Genomic DNA, 12,854 nt, shown 5'->3' with positions numbered 1-12,854 from the left:
CTATAAAACCAGATTTTAATTTAAATAAAAAATAGAGCTTGTATGTCTTTTCGTTTTAATGCTAACAAAATAAAATTAACATTTATTCCATTGTAGTATAAAAATATACGTAAAAATAGAAAAAAGGAGATGTTATACGTGTTGTGGGGTCGCGGTCGTTTGAAGCCCAACGCGACGCAGCGCGCTGCCGCGGCTAGATTCAGTTCCGGGCTGCCTTAACCTAGCGGCCGAGCCGAGCCTAGCTGCCGGGGTCGTCGGGCTTGCTCTGTTTGGAGCGGCGCAGCTGCTGGATGTAGTGGCGCTGGATGGGCTTGTGCAGCGCCAGCTGCGCCAGCGCGTCGTCTATGGAGAACCACTGCCGCTTGCGACCCATCAGCCGCGAGTCCTCCCACTCCGCCAGCTCCTGGGTCACCGTCATCACGTACACTTCTGTTCGGTGTTTGTGCTCTCGGTTCTGGAATTAAACAAACACAAACTTTAACTAAATCCTCACTGATTAAAATCTGGATCGGCTTTATGAACAGATTTGAAAGATCTCAGACAACCAACACAAGATTAGAAATCTTGCCAATAAAGCTTAGACTGAATCGAGTAATTCATTCGCCTAACGCGTTAGGTTCAAAGAGTTCACAAAGATAACAAGACTTTTATGTACGATTTTAGTGAACAAAGCGCTGGCCACGACCGCAGAACATGATCCCCCACACGGCGCGGCCCTGGCTATGTTTGACATAGGCCCAGCCAATGTAACTTTACACACAGGTAGCTTTGCACAGCGATTGTCGGGGATCAAATGACGTCACCGCACTTATTTTCTCCGAGTAATGAAACCTGTTTGATCCAAGTGCTACAAAAACAGTAGCTGGTACTTGATATCGAACGAATCTAGTTTGTAAACAATAGAACTGCGGCATGACGTAAATAACCAATCAAGCGATCTTAATTAATTTTATGACAAAGTAATTGCTTACGTAATTAGCGGCACTGGTTAACGTGTGATAAGTCAGGAGTTCACTTGGATGAGTTAAATCATAAGCTTTATTGTATAAATATAATCCGAGCGGGATGCCACCGATGTTATTCATATTTGCGACTGATTATTCATAAGCTATTGTGGTTCGAATCGAATGCCGCTACAGATTAGACTTACGAGCATAAATATGTAGGTTATCACTAAGCAACAGGCCAGCTTAACTAGCCAAGCTACTACCAACTAACCACTTAAGATGAGAATAGCTTGATAGAGAGCTAATGTTTCACAGTTTAATTTTGGTAAATACATAATATAGCAACCCATTTTACTCATAATGGTAATTTACTGGTAATAAATGTGACAGAAGTACCAGTAAATTAAAACGACTACCGTAATATCGAAGGTGAATTAACGGTCGAACGTAACAATGTAAATAACAAGTCTTATCTCAGGGAAATTCATAGACCGTTAGTCAAGGGATAAAATTCGTAAAGCTCGCCAATGTTGCGCACATTGTCTTTGGACGTTCATAAACATTCTTATCTATAATTGGAACATTTCATTGTTTTATTCATTTCCGTAATGATTCAAAGAAAAATAAACAATGAGGTTTAGTTCAGTGCCTGCGAGCTAGCTATTTGTGTTTGGCAGAATCAGATAGACTGGATTTTGTATGCAGTGGACTAAATTTCAGAAATCTGGAGATTTGAATAGGAGGAACATTAGTTCCTCTGTCTAATATTTATCCTACGGAAAAAAATTCACTACGTAGATTAGTGCCGAAATATATTAATTAGGACTCACTCCTAACGAATATTTTTTATTCGACATACGATAGCTACATTGGGGAACATCGCATCGAAAAAGCGCATTCGATACTTTTTACATGTTTCTGTATTGATGAAAAGTACGTTTTGGTTAATGTGGAAACTTAAAAACTTCCTCTTGTATACAAATTGCGAGTTTCGTTTTCAAGAAGTAATTAACGTTGATCGTGAATTTATGTGATTTCCTAGTATGTGGTCCGTGGTCCACTTTATCCTTTTCCTAAAATATATATTTTCAAATTACATTTTACGTAACAGGACTTCGTTTATTATTCTATTAGTCTAGATAAGTCTAAACCCTGACTCAGGCCTTGAAATACATTCATTGGATTTAGAAGGGGACTCAAAATAAATGCGGCCCGATTATTACAAATTCTGAGACAAATATAGTACATTCGATACTAAAGTACAGTTTTTATCGTTCCGTCTGACAATTAGTCATGTGCTTCCGTGCCGTATTTTGTTTGAATTGCTAAGTATCTAACTATCCAACTTTTACTTGGGAACCTTGGCAATTTATATTTATGGGTTCAGTGAGGCAGAATCAAAACTATGAGGTAAAAGGAGTCAAAAGGAAATGCGACACATCATAAAATTGAGTCATTGTTGAAATATTCGCCTATATCCTACTGGTTTGCCATAATATTTCCTTATAAAACACCGGATCGCTTCATAGCAAACTGCTACATTGTCTGCGAAACTAATTTAGATAGGGTAAACAATAACGTGTTTACTTTCTGTTATGATGAAGCGGTATTATTTAGAGCAATTTGTGAGCAAGTCCCTTGTATTGTTCGATAATTATACTGGCTAAGCAAAGTTGGAACATTTTGTACACAAAACAAAAACCCCTTCAGTTACTGTGGTGATCGAAACATCGAGACCTCTATAACCAACATTACAAGTTAGGATTGTTAAAACGTTATTACTAAATGCAGATTAAAAGAAAGGCTTAAATCTGATTCTGGCATAAAAGTCAAAGTATTTATTTGCATCAACGATAACAATAAAGCTATTAACGATTTCACGGCTTATAATTCACAGATTGATACGCCCTTCAATCACTTTCTTCTGATGGACATTCGTGCCATGAACACGACACAGAAACGTGTTTGGACAATATTTTGCAAATGTGCGTCATAAGAAGGATACAGAATTACTTTTATCAACGTTATTAAACTGATATGGACACTGACAGGTTGTAATGCTATCTATTTTCTCACGGAGAAGAGTTGCATGGGGCACTTGACGACTATTTGAGAATGTCCAATTCGGCTTTGATAAAGCAAGATTGTTTAGAATAGATGCCGAATAGAGTTAACGCATGAACGATGTATGAAACGAAAATGGAGTTCCTTGCCAATTGCACTTGGGTCATCCAGGGCTCAAAAAAACAAGAAGATTACCTAAACAAGGCAAAGAGTGTGCCTATTATTAAAGCCTATGTAACCACATTGGCCTGCTTAAGTCTCGGAATTTTAAAGGCTTCGATGTTAACCCGTAGCACGCTGGGGCTGATTGATCGATCAGGGTTTGCTAGAAAAACTTGGAAACAGTAGCTTTTGTTACGATATAACGATTTACCGTCGGACGCCTCTGATGAGTCTAGTCCGTGAAGAGAGAAAAAATATGATTAATGAAAGTTATACTCAGAGAGATTCTTCTAAAATGGGCACACAGGAATGCAATTGTATGCACCTGCCGCCTGAGTGCCGCTCTTTTGTCGATAATTAAATGAACTAAGCCTGTTGCTGGAATTCTAGCACCTGTTGTCGACCTTGGAGGTCTGTCCGGTAATAAAAATAATTGGAATTTGTTAGCCCTATATTCATTTTATCTAGTGTAGGGACACCATGGGAAAAAGTTTTTTTGAGGAAGCGTTTCGGCCGATATGATAATAATGTTATCATTAGTTTGTACATGAAATTAATTTACCATATTTAGAAGTAGGGCATGAAAACCGCAACCAGATAAATCAATGCTTACATAAATATCCGCCTAACGAGATTCGGGTGAAGTAGGTTTATTAACCAAATTTTATTAGGCATCAATAATTTGCGTGCGACCCTCGAACTAGTTAGATACAAGCTTTTTCTTTGGCTCCACTCCTAATGGCCTATTGTGTAATATGTTTATAAACAGAAACGGTACTGTGAAATAAATGTAAAGACATGTTTATGTACAGTATTGTTTTTTTGATAAATTCCATTACCGTTTTTTGTACTCTCTCGTTTTTGTTATTGCAACAATGGGTAATTTTTTGTTATTGCTTTTTGAGTAACTGAATAAAATACCTATGTATAGAAAGGTCATGCCTGAGATAAATAAATGGTAGATAAATTCTGTTTACTAAACATTTAATGAGATGATATGTTTTGAAGTTTCTATTGTATTTTATTGATATTGTATCATGATTCTTTATTGCTGTGGACATTAGGATGTAGACAGATTTATAATTCTTGTTAGTCTTGTTTTACATTTTTTTTGTGAAGATAAACATTACCTCATTCATATTACAAATCCAAAAATTAGTAAGGGGCTTTCACAATACTTATCCAAGGATAGCCTTTAGTATCGTAGGGAGGTTTATTATAGACCACTTTGTTTATTTTACATCTATTGTATAATTAAACGGGAACTGAAAATAAAATTATTAATAATTTCATGCGTGTTAATGTATTACTCATCAATTAGCTATTTTAGTGGAGTGCAGGAACTTGTTCCATAAATATTTACACCTTTTTCGTACCAACAATATCTTAGCAACACGTGGGGTTTTAGACTGATAGACAGCTATGACAAGACCATGAGAGTTTCTTGTCTAATATGAAACCCTTAAATAATAATTATACATATATAATCAATGAATAGCCACAGATAAAGTTACTTTAAATCTTATTTGCTTATTTTCCAGTCATTATGACTTTCTTTTACAATTCTAAACACTAAAACGGAATGGGCCTTACCAGTGGATTAATTCTTGAAATTCAATCTTAGGGAAACACAATAATTGTTATTAATATGAAACAGCATTGGTAAATTATTAATACTCGCACTATATCAGTCCGCTTAAATTGTTCTAAGTATATTAACAATATAGATCAGTCCTTTAAAAAAAAAATTACCTACTCCTATTTATACTTTTTTTAGTTAATAACGTTATTTTTTTGAATAATAATTCTGGGACAACTAAATGAAGATGTAAGCAATACACATTAACTTTCATAGACCATATTAGAATTTTATGTGTATCATGCTTATTCACTATTTACGGGATTAACCTATAATCTTGAATAACAGACTAAGTATGGTGACTATTAGTGTTGCAAATATAATTTTAGTTGATCTATTCAAGTCATACAAGAATGTTATTATCAACACTCGTGACTAAGCTCAGATGTAACAGGTTCTGTCACAATTCAGATATCATGTGAGATAAACTGAGAAATTGACCTTTCATCTCATTACCATATGTTTCATCACTACCACAACACTCTAGGATGACTATTATATGGCTTCATATACTCACAGCTGTGATTTGGCATTCGAATATACACTGTCATCAGGTTTACAGCCTCCGAATGACATTTCATCGTGTAAATAACATGTATTCGGTGTTTGGTCTGTGCTCACCTCGAATACTCCGAGACATCGGCCGAGTTTGCCGATGACGCCGGCCTCCTCGAGCACCTCGCGCATTGCGGTCACCGAGGGCTCCTCTTCGGGCTCGACGCCGCCGCCGGGCACGATCCAGTTGTCCGGCCGTCGCGACGATGTCACCAGGAGCACCTACACAACACAACGCAAACACACCTGCTTTACAACCAGTTCACAGCTCCAGACGCACCGAAACAACAGAAATACAACGCTAACCTCTGTTTCGGCGTCAGAACGAACGCAGATACACGCCGCGCGACGTCTAAATCCCTCGTCGTCGTAAATCCGAATCGAATTAGGCTTCTCCTTCACCATTTTTACATTAAACACGTAAACACGAACTAAACAGACGATCACAAACGAAAAGCTGACATCAAATATAAAGAAAAACTATCAACTGAACGTAATTTTTTAATGATCAACAAACGCCATAACCGAAGTATCCTATGTTGAACGTATCCATTTTCTACTAATAAAGTTACACAACGTACATGTAAAATGAAACTATAATAACAATAACGCTACAATTAGAGCAATATTTCAGCTAAAACTAGCTTTTGATCGCGTATTTCAAGCCCATGTTGAATGGTGCCTGACGTATTCTTTCTTTGCGAAAATCGAAATAGTTTTTGGTGGAAAGCAATAGGGAGTCTATCAGCTGACAGCCGGAAGTCGGAAACGGTATTGCCTTATAATTCGATTTTATTTCCCGAATGTTGCTATTGTCTGATAATCTAAGGGCATATTTTTTCAAGGATACAGGATTCAAGGTCAATTATTCCGTTGTTGACTGAGTAACAACGAATAATATTTTATTTTTCTGAACTTTAGATCCAATAGTTGTTTTTTTATGCTGTAAAAATCAAAATATGTCACCTTAAATATTTTTTTTATTCATGTGTACTATATACTTACGTATCCTAAAATGATGTTTAATATACAATTCTATAGCGGAACTAGCTAGTATCTACAGTTATTCAATTATAAAAAAAAATCAAGGTCAGGTAAGCTAAAGATTCATTGACCTTTATTTGGCCTTTGCTCATTGGCACTTTTTAGTCGATTATTAAACTGGGTTCTGTGATGAATCACACACCACTAAATTCTTGCCCATCACTAATTTGCTCTATAGTCTGTGGTTACATCAGTGTTGATGACAGTTATTTATTTAAATTTGCGGTTTTTAGTTTTTTTTCAGGTACCATGGGTAAGTTAATCCAATTAATTATAAACAATAAGGGTACATTTCCAATTAAGGGTTTAAAATAATTCTTTAATCCAGTATACAATGACTAGTAAATATCACAATTTACCTAGACATCATCAGTTGATAGATTTGAATTTAGCATTTGAATTGTTTGTATATGAAGCGTCATATTCCTGATTTCAGACAAGAGTTTCGACTTCGGTAGACTGCTGAAGAATCACGAAAAGAAGCACAAGAGCAGACCGTCACAGTTCGGCAGCGTAGCTGGCGGGGTGTGTTTCCACTAATTTGTAATAAAAACCGTAAATTGTAGTTATCATCATCATGCATGAGGTTGAACTGTCCTGTAAAGTAGGTATACTGCGGTGCATTCATATAGCTGCACTTTGTTTTTGCTGTTAGTGTAGTTATGGACTTTTTTGGAGTAAATTCTGCATGCCAATTGAGGGTCAATTTTTTCCCTGACTGAGAATGATTAGTTTTGCATGACTTTTAGACTTGTAGTTGTTATTATTAGTTATCATTGGGGAGATGGCACATAGATCAATTGACTAGTTTGTTATGTTTTCTTACATTATTTATTGCATTAAAATTCTGCATTATATCATTGCATACAAACAAAGGTTGCTTTATGAATGCACAATCTCAATCTAATTGGATGCTGTTTTCAATCGATTAATTAGTCTGATTTTGGATTTCAGGTCCAGAAAAGACTTGAGCACAACCTTAAATATAGGAAGAGCAACCGTCTGTCAGTCTTTGATAACTTGAGAAACTTGGCAAAATGCGAGAGTCCAGTACCTGTGCCCAAGGTACAGTCAAAGGTAGAACACAGGAGACAGCAGCTGGAGAAATGGAAGGAGGAGAAGGACAAGAAGAAAAAGGAAGCAGCGGCACAGAAGAAGAAGCCATTCCTAGTGGGAGTGTCACATGCACCAATCAAGTTTGTGCCTCCACCGCCTGCCCCCAGACCCCTGCCCAGCACTTCTGGCAGAGTGACACGCTCCCAGTCCGCTAGGTGCAGTGTCAAACCTAAGGACACCAAGGAGACCAAAGCTGCCTCTCAGTCCTTTGCACCAAAAAATGCTTCATTTAGGCCACCTGAAATAAAAACTTTGACTAAACTGCCAAACTTGGCACCACCAAAGACTAGGAAGGATAAAAAACAACAACAAAATATTACTTTTGACCCAGTGTTACCAACTGAGATGCAAACTAGCAAACAAACAAGATCTAAGACTACTAAACAGAGTGTGGTAGAAACTAAACCTGTACGTAAACCAGCAGAGAAACCAACCAAAGGAAAAGTCACCAAACCTGCTCCAAAAACTAATAAACTACCATCACTGCAGAGCAGTTCCTCAAGTGAGATAGAGTCCAGCAAGGAAATGTCACCCATTTTGATGACCAAGGTGTTGAGGAAGTCATTGCCAGCTCCAAGTTCACCTCAGGTGACAGCTAAGACACCCAGGAAGTCTGTAGACAGTTATACTCCTAACAGACCTGTGCCTAGGAGTGAGTCCAGCTCAGAGGAACGGCTGCGGTCTCCTAAGTCCTTGGATGACGTTCCCATGACTCCTGAACAGATAGCAGAAGAGGCTAAGAACATCAGTCCTTGTGTGACCATGTCTCGGGGCAAGGATAATGCAAGAAAGGAAATGAAGAAGAAAATGGATGAGGGTATGTTTCAGTATCACTCAGCTATTTATGTATTTCCATGAAGGATATTTAATTGATATGGCTGGGCCACTTAAATCCAATTGAATAAATAAGCTGTAAACAATTTGTGTTAGAATATACTTTAGTTATCAAAGCTTGCTTGTTTTCTCTAATAAAATCTAGTGTCAGATTGTGCTGTAACAGTCATTACTATTAAATCTTATGCTTATGTATTTACAAAATCAGGTCTACTGGATGAGGACAACAGCCACATAGAGAGTGTGGATCACTTCAGGAGACAGCTGGCCTCGGAGATCAAGCGCATGACTGAGATGTGTGACACCTGGGACAAGATCTCTGAACAGACTGTGCTGCCAGAAACTGTGCAGGTAAACTTGCCTTGAAACGTTGTTACTTCTAAAGTCATACAAAATTTTTTTTTCATTACAAAAACATATAAACTAAGGGTAACTTCAAAACATTTTCACATTACATATTTTGTATTAAAGAAAAATATCAATATTGGTGGAAAATAGTATAATCAACACAACCACAATAAAACATAACAATTGAATCATTTTTATGAGAAGTACATATTTTGTTTGTTTAACATGCATTTGTGTAGAAAGTCCTATCAAGATTTATTACCTTTAGTTAAGTGCCTACTCAAATTTAGTATAATGGATGGAATGGGCAACTAGAATCAAAGTTATTTACATTTTTGATGTTTATAAGAGCTTGTAAAGGCCTTAACGCTTTGACTTCGATACTTGTGTGTGCAGGAGGCAGTGCTGTCGGCAGTGGGGCAGGCGCGGCTGCTGATGACGCAGAAGCTGCAGCAGTTCGCGTCGCTGGTGGAGCGCTGCGCGCGGCCCGAGCCCGGCGTGGCGCTCGTCACGCCCGCTGACCTGCACGGCTTCTGGGATATGGTGTTTATGCAGGTAATATACTATTGAGAGAATGAAAAAGTTTAGTTTTTCAACTTAATTTTAACCGTGTAGTCAAAATTCGATTTTATTTAAAACGTTTTCTTTAGTTTCTACTATTGGCTAACTTACTATTGAGTTTTACATGCATTTTTTAAATGGTATTATGGCAATCATGACCGACGTATATTGCCATTTTAATGGTGAGTACTGATTTACAGCCTATGAGTTTCACTTCACAAAACTGAACACAATACTTACCCATAGGTCCTACTTTGAGATATAGAACCCTTGAGTCTATTACAAGTACTACTTGAAAAAACTATACTTCATTTAAGAAGGTACTTAATTAAAGGAATAAAGAATCTTGATAGGCCTTTCTACACACATAACAAAAATCTGCTGTTTAACTGGTTCAATTAATGAAGTAATTGTTATTATTGTATTTACATAAGCCATTTTTAAACTGGGATTTTGAGTAAAAAGTTGTATCAAAATTGTTCTTTAAAATATCACAGCTAAGTGTTTGTTCAAGTTGGTATACATATTATTCAAAACTATTATTTAATCTCCACAATAGTATGTACTTACTTATAACTTTGAGTTGTATTTTGTTCCAATATCAAGTAATTCCAAAAATACAAAAAACGAATTGAGATTATTTAATTTTGGAGAAGTTTCAACAATATGCAAACTCTATATCCATAGGTGGAGAACGTAGACATGCGCTTCAAGAAGTTAGAAGAGCTGCGCTTGTGCGGCTGGGTGGAGGACAAGCCTATCGAGGCCAAGAAGAAGGTGGTGAAGGGCCCAGCCCAGGTTAAGAAAGTGGCCAAGCCTGCCGGTGGACCTAGCCGGCTCAGGGAGATGATTGCTGGTAAGGAAATATGGTATTTGTTATTAGACCATACTGCAGTGATAAATAATGGAGTTATGTAGAATTCATTATCATGGAAATGCAAAGCCTTACTACAAAAGGGTTGTATCATGTTTACTTTATTATTTTTTTAGTAAAACAAATTGCAATACATCCTAATGTTGTAGGAAATGTATAATGAACACAGAATTTTTTGATTACTTTAATTTGTTTAATAAGAAAATATGGAATACTTAACAATGATAATCAACATTAATATAGCTGCAAGAAAAGCAAAGAAGGAGCAAGAAGAAGCTAAGCCAGCAACCCTCCAGCCACCTACCGAGGACAGCAAGACATTCGAGGCCGGGTTCTTCAGCGTGCGGTCACCCGTGCGGTCCCCCGCGGCCTCGCCCGCGCTGTCGCCCTCGCAGCGCACCCCGGGGAGCAAGACTAGCTTGCTGAAGGCTGTGTTGTCCAGTGAGGCTAAGAAATCTGCTAGCAAGGTATGTTTGTGTGTTAAAATATGGTATTTGGAATCTTAAAGTATTATTTATTTGAATAAAAGATGTTATTTAGAACGAAAAAAAATGTATTGTTACAACATTTTGATCTAGTTTAACATAACTTAACTTAAACTAAACATAGAGAATAGTAGAAAATGCGCAGCTATGAATGGCTTTAATATTTAAAATTGTAGATTTTACGTTGAAGGCTATCCTAAATATTATTTTGTAAAATCATTTCAGAATTCCACATCGTTTGCGATGCTACGTGCCTCTGTATTTGGCAAGAACATGGAGTGTGATGGATTCTCTTTGCTACCAGTAAGTATTAACAACATTCATAAAATCCTTACCTTATCGCTTGATATTCATAAATCCACTAAAACCCCATTAATTTCACAGCAGACCCCTGTACCAGTGACTCCAATCAACTTATACGCGACCCCCGGGCGTAGTATACTCAAGGGAGCCAACACAGAGACCAAAAAATCTACCAGGAAGTCCATCAAAATGGTTCTGTTCAACCGTTCAGACACCGACTTACAAGATGTGTCTTACCACACCCCAGACAGCGAGGTTAACGAACAGAGACCTGATGACATACATACAGACAGTGGCATTTCTTCCATGGATTTGGAGAAAGTGGAAAATAAAGAGAATTCTAGAAGGAAGTCAAAGTTAGTGAGGCAGGATGCGGAGGATAGAAGTCCAGTTGTCACTCGCAGTAGGCGCAAGTCCTTAAACACGACGGTAGAGGGCGACGCTGTCACTCCAAGAAGGTCGTCTCGCAAGAAGGTGCTGCACGATTCAGAAGATAATGTCGTTGCAGAAAAGGCGAAACGGTCTTCTAGAAGACGAAAGAGTGGTGTGCAAGCATAGTTTGTATATGACCTTTAAAAGTGTTGCCATATTGCGTAAAACGGCTCTTCAATTTTTTTAAATGTGTCGATGCCTGATTGGGCAAGAAACATTGAGATTAATTTGTAGTCCAGAAAATTGCGCTTAATTCTTTGTTAATAGGGATGATAGTGCTTTTGACAGTGAAAAGCTTAGTATATCTTTTTTCTTCTAAAATAAAATTATTGGTCCTTGTTTAGTTGACAAAAATGTCATCAATCTTAAATGAACTAAATATTCGCTTTGTAATAAGGATGATCAAAGCCATTCTTACAGGGAGGTCGACAATGAGTCAAGTGTTGCCATGTTTTAAATAAAATTGGCCCAATTTATACATAAAGGGATTGAAGATTATGCCCATAAGAGGCCAAACTGTTATTTTTATGTTATTAGTATTTGTAGATTATTCTGATATTCCATTAGTGTTTAATGTTTGCGACAGTTGTGAGTGATCTGAGTAATAATTCCATACGTAATAAAGATTAGCCAAAGGAATATTCGCCATAATTACTAAACTATTAGTAATCATAAGGTTTCACTTCATATTAGTTTTGTGTTAAAAATACTTGTATTGTCTATTTTAGTGAAATATTCATAAAGATCATGATTAGTTATTACATTCATTTTATGCCTGTTTTTAGGAAATTATGCCAATTTGTTTAATTAATATTCAATTATGTAGTTTGTGTAGATGTAATCATTTGTTTTTAGTTTCTTTTTGTGAGGCAGTCACGGGAAAGTGCCTTTTATCGAAAAGCAAGTATGCCTCTTCCAATTTCTCTTATAATCTTAGATTACAGTCCTTGTAAACATAATAATTATAAGTTCCTTGTTTTCCAAGTTAACAGGCAGTATTACTGAGGCGTACTTGCGCGTTTTCCAATACGCCAGTGTGACCAGTGCCTTGAAATATCGTTATTTATTGAACTTTAAAGTACCGAGGCTGCCTCGGGTGAGTTAAGTTATATAATATCGACTGTGTGAAATTTGTCAAGCCATGTCTTGATTATTGTACAATATTAGTATACAAGAGTTTTTAATAATGATTCTGGTTTTATTTTTAAAGGACTACCGCGGAATACCCGCAGTAATTAGCTTACCTAATCTAAACAAATATTTCTTAAGTTTTTCACAAAGTTAGCAGCGGATTAGATCCTTTTTTTATGACCCGATAATAGTCAACACTAATACACGAAGGGACACAGAGCTAAGCCATAGCTCTCTATCCCTCTCTCTCTCTGGGAGCTCTGTGTCCCTTCGTGTATTGTCCCTTCTTAATTAAAGTTATTCCCAACAACAGGAGGAAAAAAATCTGCAAAAGTTACTAACACAAACCCACTAAAAGA

The 12,854-nt window shown here is 37.1% G+C and overlaps 2 protein-coding genes across 5 annotated transcripts; one reads left to right on the top strand and one right to left on the bottom strand.

The window, feature by feature from the left end:
• Positions 1 to 38: 38 nt before the first annotated feature.
• Positions 39 to 6,138, bottom strand: LOC124635007 (diphosphoinositol polyphosphate phosphohydrolase 2). The gene is made up of 3 exons (XM_047170740.1): positions 5,674 to 6,138; positions 5,434 to 5,589; positions 39 to 454 (listed from the first exon to the last, which is right to left on the bottom strand). The coding sequence occupies exons 1-3, from the start codon at positions 5,770 to 5,772 to the stop codon at positions 239 to 241; spliced, it is 471 nt and encodes a 156-aa protein (XP_047026696.1). The 5' UTR covers positions 5,773 to 6,138; the 3' UTR covers positions 39 to 238.
• A 429-nt stretch (positions 6,139 to 6,567) lies between these two features.
• LOC124635194 (disks large-associated protein 5) lies at positions 6,568 to 12,552 on the top strand. 4 transcript variants are annotated; one of them, XM_047171014.1, is made up of 9 exons: positions 6,568 to 6,664; positions 6,848 to 6,936; positions 7,366 to 8,344; positions 8,570 to 8,712; positions 9,106 to 9,264; positions 9,958 to 10,126; positions 10,388 to 10,611; positions 10,855 to 10,932; positions 11,017 to 12,552. In XM_047171014.1, the coding sequence occupies exons 1-9, from the start codon at positions 6,661 to 6,663 to the stop codon at positions 11,488 to 11,490; spliced, it is 2,319 nt and encodes a 772-aa protein (XP_047026970.1). In that variant the 5' UTR covers positions 6,568 to 6,660; the 3' UTR covers positions 11,491 to 12,552. The 4 variants fall into 4 exon arrangements, with proteins under 4 accessions (XP_047026970.1, XP_047026972.1, XP_047026971.1 ...); XM_047171016.1 differs by having other exon boundaries at positions 6,848 to 7,015; positions 11,014 to 12,552; XM_047171015.1 differs by having other exon boundaries at positions 6,848 to 7,015; positions 7,348 to 8,344; positions 11,014 to 12,552.
• Positions 12,553 to 12,854: the final 302 nt, after the last annotated feature.

This window comes from Helicoverpa zea, chromosome 12, assembly GCF_022581195.2.
Source record: "Helicoverpa zea isolate HzStark_Cry1AcR chromosome 12, ilHelZeax1.1, whole genome shotgun sequence".
Classification (NCBI taxonomy): domain Eukaryota; kingdom Metazoa; phylum Arthropoda; class Insecta; order Lepidoptera; family Noctuidae; genus Helicoverpa; species Helicoverpa zea.
This window is presented reverse-complemented; position numbering and strand designations above follow the sequence as displayed.

Excerpts from the sequence above, each read along its gene's own strand:
- LOC124635007 (XM_047170740.1), bottom strand. The coding sequence starts at position 5,772 with ATGGTGAAGGAGAAGCCTAATTCGATTCGGATTTACGACGACGAGGGA. Across the intron at positions 5,590-5,673 it reads GTTCTGACGCCGAAACAGAG|GTGCTCCTGGTGACATCGTC; the intron begins GTTAGCGTTGTA and ends TGTGTTGTGTAG. Across the intron at positions 455-5,433 it reads GATGTCTCGGAGTATTCGAG|AACCGAGAGCACAAACACCG; the intron begins GTGAGCACAGAC and ends GTTTAATTCCAG.
- LOC124635194 (XM_047171013.1), top strand. Across the intron at positions 8,713-9,105 it reads TGCTGCCAGAAACTGTGCAG|GAGGCAGTGCTGTCGGCAGT; the intron begins GTAAACTTGCCT and ends TTGTGTGTGCAG. Across the intron at positions 9,265-9,957 it reads GGGATATGGTGTTTATGCAG|GTGGAGAACGTAGACATGCG; the intron begins GTAATATACTAT and ends CTATATCCATAG.